Source organism: Varanus komodoensis, unplaced genomic scaffold (assembly GCF_004798865.1).
Source record: "Varanus komodoensis strain SLA01 unplaced genomic scaffold, ASM479886v1 scaffold11, whole genome shotgun sequence".
NCBI lineage: Eukaryota > Metazoa > Chordata > Lepidosauria > Squamata > Varanidae > Varanus > Varanus komodoensis.
In genome coordinates this window covers 19,128,016-19,147,553 of record NW_025335317.1, presented here as the reverse complement: position 1 = coordinate 19,147,553, position 19,538 = coordinate 19,128,016, and the positions used below count along the sequence as shown (strand labels likewise).

At 47.0% G+C, this 19,538-nt stretch overlaps 1 protein-coding gene and 1 long non-coding RNA gene across 2 annotated transcripts in view; one reads left to right on the top strand and one right to left on the bottom strand.

The window, feature by feature from the left end:
* Positions 1-16,882, top strand: part of LOC123018429 (paladin-like) — a 77,551-nt gene extending 60,669 nt beyond the window's left edge. The window contains exon 13 of the mRNA XM_044420509.1: positions 13,571-16,882. Within this exon, the coding sequence (XP_044276444.1) occupies positions 13,571-13,720 (150 nt within the window). The 3' untranslated portion in view covers positions 13,721-16,882. The remainder of the gene's footprint in view (positions 1-13,570) is intronic.
* On the bottom strand, positions 12,652-18,706 carry LOC123018431. Its single transcript, XR_006413779.1, has 3 exons — positions 18,695-18,706; positions 12,953-12,981; positions 12,652-12,785 (listed from the first exon to the last, which is right to left on the bottom strand). It is a non-coding gene; the product is annotated as an uncharacterized LOC123018431 (long non-coding RNA).
* Between the last annotated feature and the right edge of the window lie 832 nt (positions 18,707-19,538).

Sequence of the window (19,538 nt, the reverse complement as noted above, 5' to 3'; positions counted from 1 at the left end):
TGTTTAAATAAAAAGGTCTTTACCTGGCGCCGAAAAACCAGTAACGACGGTGCCAGGCGGACCTCTTTGGGGAGTGAATTCCACCTACTTCTAGGGGTGGAGGGAGGCACACATTAAAAGGATGATTCCCTGAGGCAAGAAACACACACACCATCTGTGGCTAGAACAGAATTGTAGGAGAGCTGGAAGGGGCCTGTAAGGTCAGTGAGTCGGACCCCCTGTGCTGCTTCCACACCTGGTCAACCATCCAGCTGTAGGCCTTCACCTTTCCAGCTTAGCATGCTAGCTCACTGTATAGTTATGCAGGCAGCATCTGTAGAGCCTAACTGGTGACTTCCAGAAGTTTCAAACTAAATTTCCAGGATCCCCGACCACCTGTCAGCTATGTGGCTGCCAGGTGGCCCATGGATAGTGAAGTCTTCAGACTGGGGAAATCTACTCTAGCTGTAGCTCCATTGCCACTTATTGAGTGACTCATACAAGGAACCATTTCACTTATTTCATCCCTTTACTGTGCAGTAGTCAAAGCTCTCTGATTAGGCACATGTTTTAGAGGCCCCTTTTGCAGCATTGCATGCACATTGAACGTGTCATCTTTATTCTAGCAAATTTAGTATTTACCACATAAGTGCTGGTGCACCTTGTGCCAGATCTGGGGTTCTTCCAGATGGACCCCTAGCACTGCTGTTTGACTGATAGTGTGCAGTTTTTCCATCATTCCCTCCTGAACGGGATACTTTGTGGAAAGAAAAAGGGAGGAAGTAGCATTGGGAAGGCAGAGACACAAGTGGTAGAGGACAATTTCTGAACCACCTTGTAAGATTCCCTGAATGAGGCAGGGAGACTTCAGGATTAAAGCCTCACCTGAAAACATCACTGGATCCAAGCTTCTTTCCTGTTCTGTCCTTTTTCCTCCTCCTGCTCCTCTTCCTCCTTGTCCGTCCCCTTGCTTTGACTAGTAAACATCATCACGGCTTAATTTGCGATGCATGGGGACAGAGGAACAATTCCTCTTCCCTTGTTGTAAGAATGCACCAGCATATCATGGACCTATTGTTTCTGATTGTGTGCTTTCCACAAATGAGGTTTCACAGTGTCTGTGTCTCCGTGAATTAATCTCTATGCTGTTTGGTCAGATGGACATACACAGAAGGGAATGGAATTTATGTGCGTTCTTCACAGATTCCAGCTGATTCATCAGCTCTTGCCACTTTGATGCACTAACTTTGCTCTTCCCCACACCCTTGACGAAGAGAGTTTAGCAACAGCAAGGACAGAACGCTGTTCCTGGACAAACCTGGGGTGTGTGGGGAAAACGGGAAAGATGGTAAACTTGGCCTAGACTCCCTTCCTGTGGGGGAAGAGCATCATTTCTTGGACAGCTGGCAAAGTGGGAACATGAACCACTTGTGCAAGTATTCCTAGATAGCACAGTGGGACTTAATGCTGGGGAAGCATGAATAGGGTTGCACTGCTGTGTTGCAAAAGCTGTCAATAAATCAGTAGTCTTTTTTATTTTATTTTGCACCGTACAGAGAAATTCTAGTGTGGGGATCTAGCATGACATGGCAGGCAAGAGCAGCATCCATTAACACTTCCCAGACACTGTGGTTCAACATGCATCTCAAAATGCATGCCTGGCTAAAGCGTGGCGTAGAGACTCAAGCTTCTGAGGGCTGATGCTTGCCTTGAAGGTGGACTTCCTTCCACCCAAGGGAGTTTCTTCTTCTTTCTGATCCGCTAGTTGCTTAAATAATGGAACTGTGCAGAAGTACCTTTCTGCTTCGAAACAGCAGCGCCTGCAAAACGTGTCCATTGAAAAGCCGCTGTCGGAAGTGAAGGCCGGTTGCCTGTCCAGAGGAACAGGGCAGGAAGTTGAAGAGCTCTTCGAGGTGGGGTGGGGTCATCCTCCCGAGGAGATGAGGTCATGTTGAGGAAATGAGGGCAATCCGTGTTTGGCAGTGGGAGTTTTGCTTTCCTGCTTCCCTTCCCTCCCCTCCCCAATTCTTTTTCTGGCAGCATGAGGCTGTCCCTCCCTAAAACCATCTTTCTCCTCCCTGTTAACCCAAAGCACAAAAGGCCCTTTGAGGTGCTGGTTTCATCAGGTCTTTGGCCTCCTCTTTCTTGCCTCCTTGCAGGCAATCAAAACTTTCTATGCTGCTGCCACCCCACACTGCCGCTTGGAAGGTACTGTCCAGGCAGCCGGCAATACGCGTTAGAGCTGGGGTGGTCCTTCCACCCTCACCGGCTTCCTCTTCATTTGGAGATGAACGTTTTGTACATGTTGCAGGGGAGCGATGTGGCCAGGAGAACCTTGAACTGGTGGAAGTGTTTTGTTTCTGCCGATGGAAGGCTCCCAAGACAATGCTGTGGAGTAAATTAACCTCTAACCTCTTGCAAGAGATAGAAAAGGCATCATTACTGATATGCGTTATATCAGATGAGCTTGTTCATACAGTATCGCATAGCGTGTAATACCTAGGGAAACACGACTGCGTATGTGCTGTTGTTGTACCACAGTGAAGTAAGTGGATGCAGTGCTCAGCACCTCCGTAGTTTAGACACCTGTGCACACGTGTGCGTAAACTTGATTCGTCTGAGCCCATGCAAGCCCCTCTGGGTGGGCCTAAATGACTTGTGGTAAGTTGGCAAGGCTTCTGATGCCCAATCATTAATTATGTATTTATTCATTGTAATTTTTATTCTGCCCTTTGTTCAAGGAGCTGAAAACTGTACATCTTTCCTTCCTCCATGTGAGGTTGTACGCTTTGTCCTCACAACAACCCTGCGAGGTAGGTTAGGTTGGGAGAGGTAGTAACAGGCTGAAAATAACACCATGAGTTCTACGCCCAACACGAGGATTTTTTTAACCTGGTTCTCGCCAGTCCTTTTGTTTCTAACTTAGACTGCCAAAGGCAAGAATGCTTGGGGAAAAATGAGGAGTGGTTATTTGTGTGAAAGGCCTGTGAGCTCACTTCTGGTATGAAAGCACATTCCTGGGCTGAGTGAGTGTTTACAGGCACCCACTGCTTAATTCCTAATAATTCTTGGTATGCTTTCCCCCATGAGCCATTTATTTTTTTGTCTGGTTCCAATCAGTGGACACCGGGTAGATCCTGCAAGCCTGAAGCCCGCCCATCCCTGCTGCAGGCTCCTTCTCGCCGTTTGCATCTGGGTCAAAGTGGCAGTGAAATGCTCCACTGTCCTCTTTTCATAGTTGTTTGCCAGCCAATTTTGGTGGGAGTAACAGGCCCACCGGGGAGGGGGAATTTTTGGCTCCCCTGATGTTGACGGAAGGCAACTTCATCAACATCTAGGTGAGAACTGATAGGAGTTACAGTCCAGTGGTTTCGGGGGAACTAGCACTTCCCCACCCCTGTTACACAGAAACCATGAGTTGGATATCAGAATTGGAAGTGTCCCCATCGTACAGTGTTTAGGAAAACCTTCCCGCGCCCCACCAAGACAAACCCTGTGTCTCCCCATTCCTGTTCCACATGGTTAGCTGCATCCTGTGTCAGGGTGCAGAGACACAGCGTAAAGTCCCTTAGACATTGGGAAGGGGATATTGAACTGGGCACATTTAAGCCTTGAGAAGAGAAGACTGAGAGGAGATATTATAGCACTCTGCGAGTACTTGAAAGGCTGTCATGAAGAGGCAGGCCAGGATTTCTTCTTGATCATCCCAGAGTGCAAGACATGGAATAACAGTCCAAGTTACAGGAAGCCAGGTTCTGGCTGAACTTCAGGAAGAACTTCCTCACTGTTAGAGCTGCACGACAATGGGGACAATGACCTAGGGAAGTTGAGGGCTTTCCCATATTGGAGGCATTCAAGATGCAACTGGACAGCCATCTGGGAGGGATGGTTTAACTTGGAGTCCTGCACAGAGCAGTGGGTTGCACCTGATGCAGTGGGTTGCACCCCTCTGGCCTCTTCCAGCTCTACTACTCTATGATTCTGATACTTAATTACATATGAACTGCCTACTTCATAGCAGATGTTTAGAGTACAGCAGAGGCCCTATTTTCAGTATTTTCTTCCCAGTCTTCCTGAAGTCAAAGATTTAGGGATGTATGCAAAGCTTAAAGGTAAAGGTAAAGGTTTCCCCTTGACATTAAGTCCAGTCATGCCTGACTCTAGGGGGCAGTGCTCATCTCCGTTTCCTAGCCGGGGGAGCCAGCGTTTGTCCGCAGACAGTCTCTGTGGTCATGTGGCTGGCATGACTAAACACCGAGTACACGGAACGCTGTTACCTGCCCACCAAAGTGGTACCTTTTTATCTACTTGCATTTGCATGCTTTCGAACTGCAAGGTTGGCAGGAGCTGGGACAGAGCAACGGGAACTCACCCCGTTGTGCAGATTCGAACCGGCGACCTTTCGATCAACCAGCCCAGCAGCACAGCGGTTTAAACCACTGTGCCACCTGCAGTCCCTATGGATGTTTAAGCTTAGGATGTTTAAGCTTAGGATGTTCCTAACTGCTGTAGTGAGTTTGAGGCCTATAGAATACTGACTGGCCTGAACACAGCAAATATTCATGTTGCTCACAATATGTCATTTTATGGTTTGCTTGCTTGCTTGCTTTCTTGTTTGTTTGTTTTTAACAACAGATGGAGTATAACCATAGGTTGTAGTTGAATTCTACAGGGCATGAATGAAGGAGTTGGAGCTTCTTTATGTTTTTCTCTTTCCTTTGTAACTGAAATACTGGCTGGGTTTGGACAACACAACAAGCTCCTGTAGTTTTTTACCTCTATTGGTATCTGTGTTGTCTGAACCCAGTCATAGTATTTCACTATGATAAGTTTAGTCTTTAGAAGCCATGATAAGAAACAGTGGTTTGTTCTGTGGTTTCTCTGTACCACCCTGGCTTGTTGTGTTGTCTGAACCCATGATCATGGTTTCCACAGTCTTGGTAACTGGATACCATGACATGTCCTCTGGAAAGAATGGCAACTGCAGGAGCTGATCCAGTCATTCAACTTCTGTTGGTGGACCAGTGAGGAGGATGTAGGCAGAATAGGCAGGGAGTGATGCATTTTTTGGCTGAATTTCTGGCTCACGGACAGTTGGGGTACATGCCAACAATGGGAGGACTGAGCAGGGATGGAAACCATGCTAAAGTAGAAAGCACGTGATTGTCAGGTAGATCATGGCAAAAAAGGGGGCAAACCATGGTAGCCTTGCAGGGTTCCTTGTTGTGTTGAGTAAATGTAGCCACTGTGCGCCAGAGAACAACCTTTCCCTGCCATCTTCCACTCATCCTTTTTTCTCTCCCATAATGTTAAGTGTTAGCTATTGGGTAGAAAAGTAATGAAATCACTTCTGCTCCCTTTCCCTCAGATATCTGGATGATGCAGTGAGGGGTGGTATTGATGGGAGAGTAATAAATTCTGCTAGCATGAGCCCTACTGGAGTTTAACAAAAAGATGGTTGTCATTTGAGTTTTCTGAAGGAAAAAGAGTGTTAATGTTCTCCCACTCAGACTCATTTCCCCCCTTTTTAGGTAAATGTCCTTAAACAAATTCAAAGCCCCCACCCCGGTCTTCAAGGCTTTCATCTGAAAGCTAACTGAATATGTACTGTAAATGAAGAAAAAATCCATACTGAATGCTTCCCTTTAGAGAGGCCCAGACAGAAATGGCCTCTCCCAAGAGAAAGCCATCGTTACTGAGCTTTCTTTAATGGCAGCTTTCGAAGAATAATATCTCAGTAGAGGGGCTTTTATACAGATTAGCTGGTTCCTTCATCGGGATGAATACACTTCATCTGGGCATGAGGAGCTCCAAAACAAAACTGCTAACCATGGGTTGGGTTCCTCCTGCTGAGAGAAAGGGCAAGAGAAAATAAACAGTATTCCATAAATTCATGCCTGTAATACCAGGCTGTGAGCAACATGCAGAAGAAAGAAATTCTGGAGTTCTAAACCTGTCTGCATACAGAGAAAGTTACTGATATCTCAGGCATATTCTCCCTCTTCAGATTCGTATTAGAGACGCAAGCAGCAGTGCAAGACAAGGTCGTGAGAAAAGGTGTTGCTCCCACCCCACCCCATGCTGCCAGTTGACTTCTCATCAGCTTGGCAACACTTGAGCCAAACACCGCCCTTTGAGGGTTTTCAGGTCGTCCCCAGTTGCCAAGAAGTAGATGTGTGTGAAAGGAGCAACTCTCTGGGAGCAGGCTGTGGGTTCCTTGTTGTAGTGCTCTGCCTCTGAACATGCTGAACACAGAGCGAACATACTGCTTGAAGCACAGATGCTCAACCTACTGTGCTAAAAAGGGTGAAGGAGAAGGTTAGGCTCGACGAAAGACCAGCTGAGGATTCTGCATCTGGGACTGTCCACTTCTGTTGCCTTTTAGACATTCATTCCCCACTGCTACGAGCAAGCAGTCCACAAAAGCCGCTGCCTTGCACGTTGAGAGGCAGCCTTTGAGGCACGCGTGCCTTGAAATGATCCTCAGAGTGGACTTGGCAGCACTGGAACGGTGGCTCCAGCAGTTTAAATTTACAGCACAATTGCGCTAAGGAAGGGCTGCTGTTCAAAGTAACTCCCCAGTGACGGGAGAAGGTGAAACTGTGCAGACAGAGGCGAGGCGGCAGTGGGGAGTGGGTGGGCTCATTTTATCTGTGCCCTTGAGATTAGCTTCTCTCCCTCTCTTGTTTGTGTAAGCTGTAAGTAGGGAGTCGCTGGCTGGCATGTGATGGGAAAACCTCGGCTCCTCTCTGTCTCAATTAGCTTTGCTAATTCATATTGGCATGTTTGATCTCCTCGGTGAGAGATGAAAGGGGCATCTGCCAACTGTGGTTATGATCAGAGTCTGGCTAGCCCTTCTCGACCGAAGGGACTTGCTGGAAAGTGACATTCACCCAGCGGCAGGCAAGTCTGGGGCTGGGTTTGCTGGAGGGGGAATGAGCGAGAAGCATGACTGGCGCCCCGTCCAGGTCATCGACATACAACGTGGAGCGGGGAGGATCAGGAGGGAAAAAGTGTTATCTGCACACGCTCAGCCTGCACTTGATTTGAAGAGCCAATTGGAATGTGCTCTGTTGCTGTGCCTGTGCTGAGACTGTAGGACGCTGCGATAACAGTTCCTTGATTTCCTGGCTTTCCTTGTGGGGCCGGAGGAAAGCTGAACTTTAAGACTTGCTCTTGCTGGAGCAAGACTGCTGGAATCACCAGCAGGGCATTGCTCTGTCTCTGGAGATCCCCAGCCCATTCAGGCTGGTCTCTTGCACCCTAAAATAGAACATACAAAGGCAGGACTACCGTTTTTCTAACAATGTGGTATGAAAGCTTTAGGTTTTTGTATGTGGAAGCTCCAGACGGTTGCTGTGCTAGTAGGAAAGCCTGCAGCAGCAGCCGGGGAAATGAGATTAAACTGCTAGAGCTCCTGGAGTGGGAGTTCAAGCTCATTTCCCGGGTCAGACTAGCTGGCACAAGCTCCCTGTCCAGTGGACATTGTTCCCGCCAGGACAATATGTTGAGCCCTCCTGGCAGTGTGGAACAATGGACACTGCCCTATGTTACCCCTGCCTTTTCTGCTGCACCTGGGAGTGAGTGAGCTGCTGCCAGGCCCGCTGGGACCAGGTTTGTTACTGGAAACTGTGACAGGATGGGAAACAAAGAGGACTTGGATCCTGAAGTGAAGCAGGCGCTGCTTAGATGCCTCAGAGCTACTCTTGTCATGCATTAGGCTAATACATTGATGGCTTTCTGGCAGATAATAATATATATATGTGTATGTGTGAAAAGAAAACTAAGATCATGGCATCCGGTCCTATCACTTCCAGGCAAATAGATGGGGAAGAAGTGGAGGTAGTGACAGATTTTATTTTCCTGGGCTCCAAGATCACCGCAGACGGGGACTGCAGCCAAGAAATTAAAAGACGCTTGCTCCTGGGGAGGAAAGCTATGGCAAACCTAGACAGCATACTAAAAAGCAGAGACATCACCCTGCCGACAAAAGTGTGTATAGTCAAGGCTATGGTTTTCCCAGTTGCAATGTATGGCTGTGAAAGGTGGACCATAAGGAAGGCTGAGAGCCAAAGAATTGAGGCCTTTGAATTGTGGTGCTGGAGGAGACGCCTGCGAGTCCCTTAGACTGCAAGAAAAACTGGTCAGTCCTAGAGGAGATCAACCCTGACTGCTCTTTAGAAGGCCAGATCCTGAAGATGAAACTCGAATACTTTGGCCACCTAATGAGAAGGAAGGACTCCCTGGAGAAGAGCCTAATGCTGGGAACAATAGATGGCAAAAGAAGAAGGGGACGGCAGAGAATGAAGTGGCTAGATGGAGTCACTGAAGCAGTCGGCGTGAGCTTAGGTGGACTCTGGGGGATGGTGGAGGACAGGAAGGCCTGGAGAAATGTTGTTCATGGGGTCGCAATGGGTCAGATATGACTTTGCGACTAACAACGACAACAATGTGTGAAAAAATCACAGCAGCAGCTTCTGTATATCAAGACAAACCTAGAGCTCAGTGCATGTGGGCTGCTCTCTTGGGTTTTGTGTGTGGGTCTTTGCCACCCCTTTCAGGGAGGCGAGGAGTTGAGGCTGAGTCCAGCACGCAAAGCGTGTGGTTAGTGGTCCTTCTCCGAAGCCTCTCACACCAAGCTTGGCCAATTCAGAGGCACCAGCGACTGGTCTTTCTCACCCTTGTTCGCTTCTGCTCTGAGGGAGGTTTTAAAGGGTTGAGAATGCACATTGTTTGAGTTAACTCACCTGGCTAGATCCCACCCGTGTTCCCGGAAGCTCTTGGGCAGAGATGCACTTACCATGCAGTGATCTATATATGCTTTTAATTATTTCTATTTCTATTATTTCTTCTTACTCTTCTTCTTCTTCTTATTATTATTATACATTTATATCCCACTTTTTTCCTCTCATGAGGAATCTGAAGCGGCTTGCATTCCTCAGATCTCCCTCCCCCTGTCCCTCAGTCCTCCCCCTCCCTTCCCCCATGTGCGCTTCATTCCACTGTGCAGAACAGTAGGACAGCTGTGCTTGAGTGAAGAGCGCAGCCCGTGTCCACATGGACGGCTTTCTGCCTTTGCCCTGCAACACGGAAAGGCAAAAAATGGCCCATGGAGGCAGAGAATGATTTCCTTTTCGGGGGAAATGCTGACTTTCCCTGCTGCACTGTGGAAGGAACTCGTTTTCACAGTACAGCCGGGAAAAGCTCTTATCTCCACTCCTGATCAGAGATGAGAGCTTCTCTTTGCTTCAGGGTGAAAGAGGTCCTTGTCAGAGTGTGGCAAGAAGAAGCTCTTATCTTCAAAGAATAGCATCTGTGTGCATGGCATTTGGTTTTAGGCCTTGACCTTCCTAATGTCTCCCAAGAGTAAGTGGTAACATATGTGGCTGTAATCAATAAGAATAGTTAGAAAATAAGAATGCAAAAGAAAATCATGTCAAAGAGCATTGACAATAAATTGTGTAGCACCCTCAAGCCCATTGGAATTGACTCAAAGAAGGAATATATTTTTATAATTGTTAAGGAGCTGACTATGGAAATAACCTTCTTTTTTGTGCTGTAGAATGAATTGCTTTTCATTCTACAGGGGTAGATTCTATCTCCTTGCATATATTTCGTGCTGGTCAGGGTCACATTCTGGCAGCTTGCTTTGAAGGTTTGATGAATGGAGGAGTTGTGAATGAAAGGCCCAGGAAAATATTACATATTATGCCTTTTTGAGTACTTGGGTAGGAAGTTCTGGCTGAAGAACAAGTATGAAGAAGAACATAAACATAGCAGATGTCTGTCTATTTTACTGAAGCATAACAAGATAGCACATACTCCAGGGTAGTCTCTAGGCTTCCCTATTGCCCATATTTGAGTGAGGTCAGGCAGATGTTCCTGGAACATTTTCTTCATTTTCCTAAGCAATCGCCCTTTCCCCTCCCCTCACTCTTTTGGATGCGAACTCATTTGTATGCATTTGTACTTATTGTGAAACAAACCCATGAATTCAAACGCATACACTTGCCAGAATTGCTTGAAATTTCAATCTCATAATAACTCGGAATGAACTGGGTCCAGCATTTTCTCTTAAGAATCAAACCAAAATAGTCCTTGGTGTCTCCCCTCGCCTCCCCGCCCCAACCACTCACACTTGGAAGTAACCATTTATCCAGTGATCATAGTTTTAACCATCTTGGACACACCCATGCCATATGGCACACTTTCCAAGAAGCTTTGGACTACAACTCCCATCCGTTCCAGCCAGCATAGACAGTGGTTAGGGATTCTGGGGCTTATTATTCCAAACATCCTGGAGGGCCTCAGGATGAGGAAGAGTGTTTTAGATAATGCTGGTAGACAGATCCAATATTTAATTTTTAAATGATCCTACTATCTCATCCATCCCTGGCTGTGTTCCCACCAAATGGTAAGCCGTGTTTCTGCGGAATTCTGCTGTGCCAATCGTGGTGCACCAGGGCTTGTTTTTGGTTTACCAATCCTGGCTTGTTTGGGAGAGGAGCAAGACGGAATGGCGGGTTCGGATGATATGCCGAGCAATTGTCTAAAGTACTGTTATTTGTTAAAATACAGTGCAAGGACTTATTTTCTTCTTTTTCTACTTTTTCTGGCTTGTCTGCCCACTTGCGCCAGCAGGAGAAGCCAAGTGGGAGGGAGTGGCTTGCACGGAAGACGCAGGGGTTCAGAGGTTCGCTACTTACTGTGTAGGGTGCGCTGCAGCCAGTTGGTGTGGTCCCTTGGGGTGATAGGGAGTACTGGTCATACCAAGGCGCTGGCTGTTCTCCTGCTTCCAGCGGAGGAGCGAATGTGTGGTCCGTGTGGGCCTCGGCAACAAGACCCTGCAGTTGCTTCCTACCCGGAGGTGGGCCAAGTCCCCACTGCAGCTGTTGCAAGGGAAATTGGTGGGCTCCCTGTACAGCTCATCGTCCTGTCCACACACTTAGCAGAGTCAGGCTGCTTCCAGGAGAGATGGCTGGAAAAAAGACCCAGTGTTTCCTGTGCCATCTGCTCCTCTTTGCTTTCTCAAAAGGCTTTTGCCTCTTTCCAGAAGCGAGGCAACACTGTCATATTTGCTAGGATATACCAAAACTAACAAAACCTTGCAAATGCTAACAGATAAAGAGTGGTTTATAAAAAGGTTAATCACTCAGTATAGAAACTTGGAAAGGCTTCCTCCGGCTGTACCAAAATCTAAGTACACAAGCCCAGGGTAGCTCTCACATGCTTCAGATCTTTATAGGGTTATCTCTTTGTGGGGGCGGGGGGGAGTAGAGCCTGCCTTAAGGTGTGCTGGCACAGCATTGCAAAAAGCCACTGGGCTAAACTGTGGGGTGGATGGGGGAGAAACGTGTCTGTGGGGTTGCAGATCTAGTTGGATGCGAAACGCCATGTGCAGTCGCATGTGAATCTGGATGTACTATGTGCTAACCCAAGTTCCCTTTGCATATCTTTATGAAGAATGCCTGGAAAAGTTCAGAAAACAATCCCCCTCTCTGTCTGTCTGTCTGTCTGTCTGTCTGTCTCTCTCTCTCTCTCTTTCTCTCTCTCTCTCTCTCTTTATGCCTGTGTGTGTGTGTTTGTGTGTGTGTTTCAGGGCTTCACATCTCTAGGGAAGCAGTAGCTGTAAGAACGTGGACCTGAAACAGGGAGGTAAAGAGGTGGGGCAGTGACTGGGAAGGAAGGTGAGACGATGTACCCCTTTCCACAATATCCCCTCCATTGTAAGAAGACAGCAGCTTCCCAGGGACAGAACCCAGGTGGAAGCATAAGTTGGAACAAGCACAGGTTACGCTGGCAATGTGGAACTGAAGTGTGTGCACATGGCCAGCGCCTGGAGAGTGTGATGGGCAGCTGGTGGCAGAGATTTCTCTCCTGGCAGCATTTTTAGGGAAATTTAGCTGTGTTCTTCATCAGGCCCATAATAATACATGCAAATATATATTCTGAGCTCTACCATGTCTGCAAATTTTACAAACCATTTTGATGCTGCTCTCTAGAGTGGCCTCTGCCAACCAGATTCTCTCCAGAGAGGCTGCGACTCCCAGCATGGGCAACTGGGGATGCAGGGAGTTGGAGACTAGCACATCTGGAGGGAACCTTGTGGGGGGATGCCTAGAACAGTGGCGGTGAACCTATGGCCCGTGTGCCGCACAGAGCCCTCTCTGCCGGCACACGAGCCGGGTCGCCCCAGAATCACCTCAGCAGCCACGCATCAGATAACGGCGCACATAGGGGCCGTGTGCATGCTCAGAAAGGAGTAGCAGCGCCAGGCGATGACATCACGAGCCGTGACTCATTAGCCACGACTCATCTGAGCTTTCACATGGCTGGTCAGTGTGCTGCCTAGGATATTTGCTTGGACTGGCTGTGAGGTGTTTTTTCTAAACTAAAACCTCAGTTGTAAGGTTTTATTGTAGTGTTGGCACTTTGCGATAAATAAGTAGGTTTTGGGTTGCAGTTTGGGTACTTGGTCTCTAAAAAGCTCACCATCACTGGGTTTGGGTTAGAAAAATGGGGCGTCCTGGTATAGTTTTGATGGTTGGAATGTGTTTAGAATGAGCAGAAATGATGAGCAGTACAGAAGAAGCTACTCAAGGAAGGCTTTTTCAAAATCACCCTCTTTCTATGGTATTTTAGTCCTATATTAGGGTTTGGGGAGTGCACCAGGGTAGGGTTAGGGTCACAAAAATGAGGTGTCCTGGCATGATTTTAATGGTTGGAATGTGTTTAGAATGGGCAGAAATGATGAGCTGTGCAGAAAAAGCTACTCAAGGAAGCCTTTTTCAAAACCACCCTCCTTTCTATGGTATTGTAGCCCTATATTAGGGTTAGCGGTGTGCACCAGGATAGGGTTAGGGTTAGGGAAACGAGGTGCCCTGGCATGGTTTTGATGGTCGGAATGTGTTTAGAATGGGCAGAAAGGATGAGCAGTGCAGAAGAAGCTACTCAAGAACGGCCTTTTCAAAACCGCCCTCTTCTCAATGGAACTTTCACTCTCTATTAGCCTTAGGGGTCTGCACCAGGTGAGAGTTAGGCCAGTAGTGGCAACCCCATGGCAGGCGTGCCACAGCGGGCAAGGAGAGCCCTCTCTGTCAGCATGCGAGCCAAGTCGCCCCAGCATCGCCCCAGCAGCCGAGCATCGGATGACAACGCACACGGGGGCCATGCGCATGATCCAGAAGGAGCATTGGCTCCAGGCAATGTCCTCATGAGCTGCGACTCGTCCGAGCTTTCGCATGGCCAGTCAGTGTGCTCCCAGTATATTGCTTGGACTGTCTGCGAGTTGCTTCTTCTAAACAAAAACCTTTAGTTTCCAGGTTGTATTGCAGTGTTGGCACTTCATGATAAATAAGTGAGTTTTGGGTTGCAGTTTGGGCACTCGGTCTCTAAAAGGTTCACTGTCACTGCTCTAGAGCATCACTTCGAACTAGGGCTGCCTCACTTTTCTCAGAATGCAGGCGGTGCTTTCTTACACCAAAACATGAAATCCGTCATTTCTGCAGTGTAAATTCTTCTGTTCAATACAAGTGATTTCTTGCTACTTAGAGGACTTGAAAGACCCACTCTATTTCCCTTCCTTTTTCAGGTGGCAGCAAGGGCTGGAGTCTATGAGATCCTGAACTGCCTGGGCTTCGCTGAATTTGAGGACCTGGAGGACAAGCCACTGACTCGGCTTCGCTATCGCTGGCAGGAGCAAAACCGTAGCTCTTCACTCTTCCAGGGAGAATTCATATAGGAGCCAGAATTGGAAGGGTCATGAGGATTCCAGCAGTTCTCCAGATGCGGCCAAATGTCTTTCTCCCCCCACTCAGCTTTCTGGGTGGATATTTGGTTTTGTGGTGTGTGGTTTTTAAAAACGTGCATATATAAAGAAATGTGCCTTACCGAAGGAGTGTGATTCTAGGAAGAAAAGCAAGTTACATTGCCTTGAAGACCCTTTTATGGTGGGTGGGAGCATTCAGACACAATAAAATAAATCAAAATGAATGTAGACAGGCGTTGATACAAACATTGTGCATTTTTCCATTACCCCTAGAACATTTTATGGCACACTACGAACTGGCGGTTTGGGAAAGACTTTTTATTGGACTTGGTGCACTGCCCAATGTATACTTGTATATTATGTACGTGCAGATGCAGGAAATGCATGTGAGGTATTGCTCTGCTGAAAGCATTTAGTAGACGGCTCAGGATGGTTTGTTTCATTTGCTTGAATCTTGTCCTATTATATTATGAAGATCCTGATTTCTATTTATGATATGTTTTTAAAATGGAGCTACTGTTGATAGACCCCTCGGTGTAGAATGAGCCAAGAATATGGAGAGAGCCACTTTGGCTTCCCCAGGTGGATCTCTCCCATTGAACACCTGTCCTGTTGCATCCCTGATGGTTCTTGAGCCCTGGCATTGACGAGCGCAGCAGGAGGCTGCTCCGCCTCTCTGTCTGGGTGCTTCCGTGTGTACCTAGCACGCGTGCAGCAAAGCATGTTTGTGTACGTGTTGGTGCTTTTTAAATTTTCTGTTTGGATTGCCAGCTGTCCTGTTGCACCAGGCATTGCTCCAGAGGCATCAGTTGCAAATCCTGAAGGGGAATTTGGGGATCTGGATCACTCCTGTGCATGGTTTGCTCCTGAGATCCTCTCCATGTAATTCCAAGTGTGATGATGATCGGATTGTCCCTGTAGAAAATATAGATGTACGGACTATCTCCTATCCTAGCACCGGGGTTCTCCACAGAAAACTGAGGCCCTTTCTGTCAAAAGGCCTTAGATCTACTGCATCCCATAGAACATGCTTTTAAAAATTCAAGTTCCTTGCCCCAGGTAAACCAAAGCTGTGCCAAGGAAAACAGAATTGTACAACAAATGAGCAAATGTACATACTTCCTCTTGTGTTTGCATATTTTATCTAGCCTTTGGTAACCCTGAGGAAGGAGCTGTGCAGACTCCCACAGCTACTGGAAAACTTATTCAACCTCTGTGCAGAAGGCTTTGTCCATACACTTCCAAGCACACCTTTGTTAGCCATAGAAACTTGGCCTTCTTTTAAAAATGAAGTGGTGATTCTCAAGAAGCTCAATTCTGTACCTAGAAGTGCATTCTGTACTTTTCTCTCTGCATAGCTCTGCATTCCCCGCACCCCAGTATTCTACTCCTTGCTTCTTGACAAGCAACATCAGCGCTAGAAATTAGGTGAGAAACCAAAACAAGCTTTTCTAAATGAATATATGCATGAAGTGTTTGGATAATTTAAAAAATGCACAGCCATAGGCATACAACGCTAACTTGTCAGTCCTTTCTCAAAAACGTATACATGGGGAATAACAATAAAAAAGCTTGGGTTCACATCATGAAAAAGCACAGGGATGGTGGTCCTCATTGACCACAATCAGTGATATAAAATATTGGGGTTCTCTTTCTTCTTCAGGATAGCTCCCCTCCAGCCACACATTTCCGAAGCAGTTCATCTGCCTTGCTTCTGGGAAGGAAACCATGCAGGTATTTTTTCTCAAATGTGGAACATCTGATGTAGAATGGTGTTACTCCAGGGGGATTTTGTTGGTGTTTTATTAACTATTCAGTGATGTCACTGAATAGTAAATAAAGTATATTATCTAGCCCACAGTTTCTGTTAGCCTAATTCAGCCACCCCAAAGCAGACATTCTCACACCCGTATGCACGTGTGAACCATCGGGAGGCCTGTTTTTGTCTGCCACGTTTCTAAAAAGAATCATCGCCCACGCACACACACACACATTATTTGCAAGTTTGTATTGCAAGAGTGATCTTGAGTTGCTGTCCTGTTTCACTACTCACCAACCCTGAATGGGGTTGATGCTGGGGGGTTTTTTGGTTTTTGTTTTTTTGATGTTTGTTTTTTTGGCAAAACTACTGCATAGATGTTGTTTCCATTCCTCCGTTTTTGTTTTTGCAATGGTTTATTTTGCTTCTCTGTAAGTTTTCCCGCCCCTACAACAAAATATTGCATGTTCACCGGAATGGGTAAAAAAGGCTTCTAAATACACGCGATGCTTCCAAAGGTGCCTTTTTGACATGCCCCAAATGGTACTGAACCGTTCCTGCGTATGTTGCAACTGCACAGCCAGCCTGAGGTTGATGGGAGCAGGTATCGTGAGCCAACACTCCTCCTTTGACAAACTCCAGCCATAGTCTCTTTCCTTCCAAATGTTCTTGATTGCAAATCGCCCAGGATGGCTTTCTGAGCACACACAGAGCAGTTTGTTGAACCCAGTCTAGCAAGCACCTCCAGGAACTCTCCTTGTGAACACGCCTGTGTCCAGACCCTTTGGGAGTGGCTCTCTGAAGGCAAGCACGCTTCCTCTCTGCATGGCTCATCTAATTCAGACTCCCGCCTCTGCTTGCCACAGGGTGCCCTCCGCTCAGAGGCAGAGGGCTGGTCCCATTGGGAGATTCTCATCACCAGAGGCCCCTCCCACTGGCTGTATGTCCGGGCCCTGCCCATGAACTGACTGCTGTGGCCAGGTGCCTCCCCTCGAGCTAATCTGCTGCTGCTGCTGCTGCTGCTGCATCCCAGGACCTTGAATGAATCCATGCTCCCCAGTCTCACGGAGACATTCCTCCGAATCCGAATCAGCACCTGGGATGCGGCTCATGTCCTGTGGGAACTCTTGCCCAAGCCCGTCATCCCTCTTCCTCCCATCAGCAGGTTCACAGTGTATAATATTTTAAGAAGTATTTGTGCTGTGTGAGGTATTGTGACAATATACTGTGTGGACACTTTGTCATGTAAAAAGGCAGAATGACCTTTGAAGTGGATTATCTAAGATGGACTTGAAGAACGGCATCTGTATGTTTGTGTACAACTTGTGTTACATACAGGGGAATGGAATGGTATTAAAATCTGCAAGTACACAGTCCATTGAGAACTTTGTTTTGTGCAGAATAAAAGAAGAGCTAGGAAGATGCCTATAATGCAAAAGGGGTAAGTTCAACAAAAGAGGAGATTAGACGCCTTCCTGACAATGGTTCTTTTGTGAAGTAACTACCCACTTTTCCTCTGGTCATGCCCTGTCACTCAACAGAAATCTCTGGAAATCCTCCATAGCCGAAGGATGTCTCCCTCTGCTATTATTTAAGCTTTAATTGTTTTGGAAGTCCACCCTTTTAATCTCAGCAGTATAAAGCAGAAGCTCGGACAAGATCACCAGGGGCACTACCTCCTCCTCTCTGTGCTGCCTGCAGAACAACAGGTAGTTTTTATATGTCTTGTTCCTTGAATTTTTCAGCCCCTCATCCAGTAATTTTACAATTAAGAAACAGTCATCATTTAATTGCCTGTTCTGGATATGAAAGGACTATAAATGAAAACTGAAAAAACAAAATCCAATCATCCCTACATACACAAAATAAAACTTCAGTGCAAAATATAATCTGGGTTAGCAACTTTACAGAACCATCTCATTGAGCAGAATGTCATTCTTCTCTCACAGAAGCCTACCACATGTCTCCGTTCTAGAGGATCAGAGGCACAGTATGTCATCCAGCTCCCCATAGGTGTTCCAGTTCCCCTCAACTCTGCAATGAGCTCGTAGCAGCAATGACTCTCAGATGATCTAGTTTCCCAGTGCTACCAGCATTCTTCTAATGCAGGACTGGGCAGCTGTGGGATGTCGGAATTGGTTTTGCCTGCTGGACCACCTGATCCCCTAGCCACAGGATGCTGCGCAGTCTTCAGGGCACCCTAAAATTGGTGGGAAATGGCTCCATAGTGCTAAAAGTGCTAAATTTACCTGCTCTTCAGCAAGTTCTCCTTTTAGTATTCTGTAGCAACCACAGAGGGTTGAAATGCTTACATTTAGCTTCAGGACAAGGTACATGTGCCGCTCTGGACACCATGGAGAGGCAGTCTGGTGTAGTTGGGGAAGTGCTGGACTGGGCTCTGGGAGGTCCCACTTCGAGTCCCCGCTTGGCCATGTAGTTCACCAGGTGACTTTGTGTTCTTCACTGACCCTCAGCCTAACAGGTCTTGGGTCCCTTGTAGGAAAAAAGGCTGGTTATAATGGGAATAAATGCATAAATTAAGGCATAATTTCATGTATTAAAAATGGACCCATCCAGATCTATGTTAGATCTGTGGATTGCCTGCCCCAGCTGTAGTAGGTCTATCCTTAAGGCCTTAATAGAGTCTTTGAGAAAATGCAAAGAGGACCATGTGTTAAGCTCCTGTTTCAACCAGCTGCCAGTGTCCTTCACAATATGCCCAGCTGCTCCGTGGCTTTCCATTCTTTTTCACCCATACAGGACCATCGGATTGTCCATAGCTACCAAGAGTGGACTTTCCCACTTCATCCATAAGGTTTCTTTCGCAAAGTTGCTGCATTCTACAAATGATGGGGTTCCTCTGACGCCTTTGCTGCCTCTTTGTGCACAGATGGTGTTGTTTTGGAGACCTAAACTGGAACGAAAGGGAATGGAAACCTAATAATAGTAGGCAGAGGTCAAGGGTTTTGCAGCCTCCCAAGGGAAAAGCAATGATGCACATTATTTAAATCGTACTTTACAGTATGACTGACATCCTAAGGGCTGTGAAAGCCCCAAAATGCTTTGTGAAGCCAGACCTTGTTACTCTTCCAATGGGGAGGCTGAAAAAAAAGTGCCTTTCCCAACCACTGGCCATGGTCTTCAAGCCAGCGCGACTGACATCTCCCTTCATCAAAGCTGAAGTTAACATGGCACTTTTGGTCCTGCTTCCATAACAAAATGGCACGCGTACCTCTGCCTGTGCCCTAGAACTTGGAGAGCTTGCGCCCGCCTTGTTCGGATGGCTCCATCAGCCATGCCATATCGAACTATCTCAGCCTTGTGTGTGTCCATGTGTGCATTTTGCGCTCATGCAGCAAAAACGGGGTTGGTGTATGTTGAACTTCTGTCAGCCAGAAGGCTGAATTTCCATCTCGGAGAAATTCTTCGAGGCTAAAATCAAGTGGCGAGCAAGTCCCACAGCGAACGAGTTGGCACCAACACACACAGAGACACACGCAAGCCTGTTTTAGCTCAAAGCTCTTACTGCCGGCAACTAAGGCCTGAGAGATGCATTTCCACCTTTTAGAATAGGGAAAACCTCAGAAAAACTAGGGAAGTACTAGATGATGGGTAGCTGGGGGGAAAGAGGGGGGTTTCCAGCCTGAGATTCTGCTCCTCTGACTAAAAACCATGTGCCCCAATAGTCCTTCCAGCTTCTACAGCACCGTTGTCCAGAAAGCAGACCTGTTTTTTTCCTGGTGTACTTATAGCCCAATTAATGCACAACGGGAATAGGAAGTGTTAAAAAGTTTATTCTGCAGAATAAAGATGCACAGAGGATTATTCCAATCTGACACTCCCTGGGTGGAGCTCAGAGCAGCTCTTTATACATGTCAGCACTAAACTGCTACATAAGACACTCAGCTCCTTCTGATAGGTCACAGAGTGCTTTTGCTGTAATGATGAGCTTTTCCTGTCTTCCTACTAAGTGACAAGATACAGGATGTAACAAGATACAGGATGTCCCAGAGGGTTTGTTGTTCTTTTTGC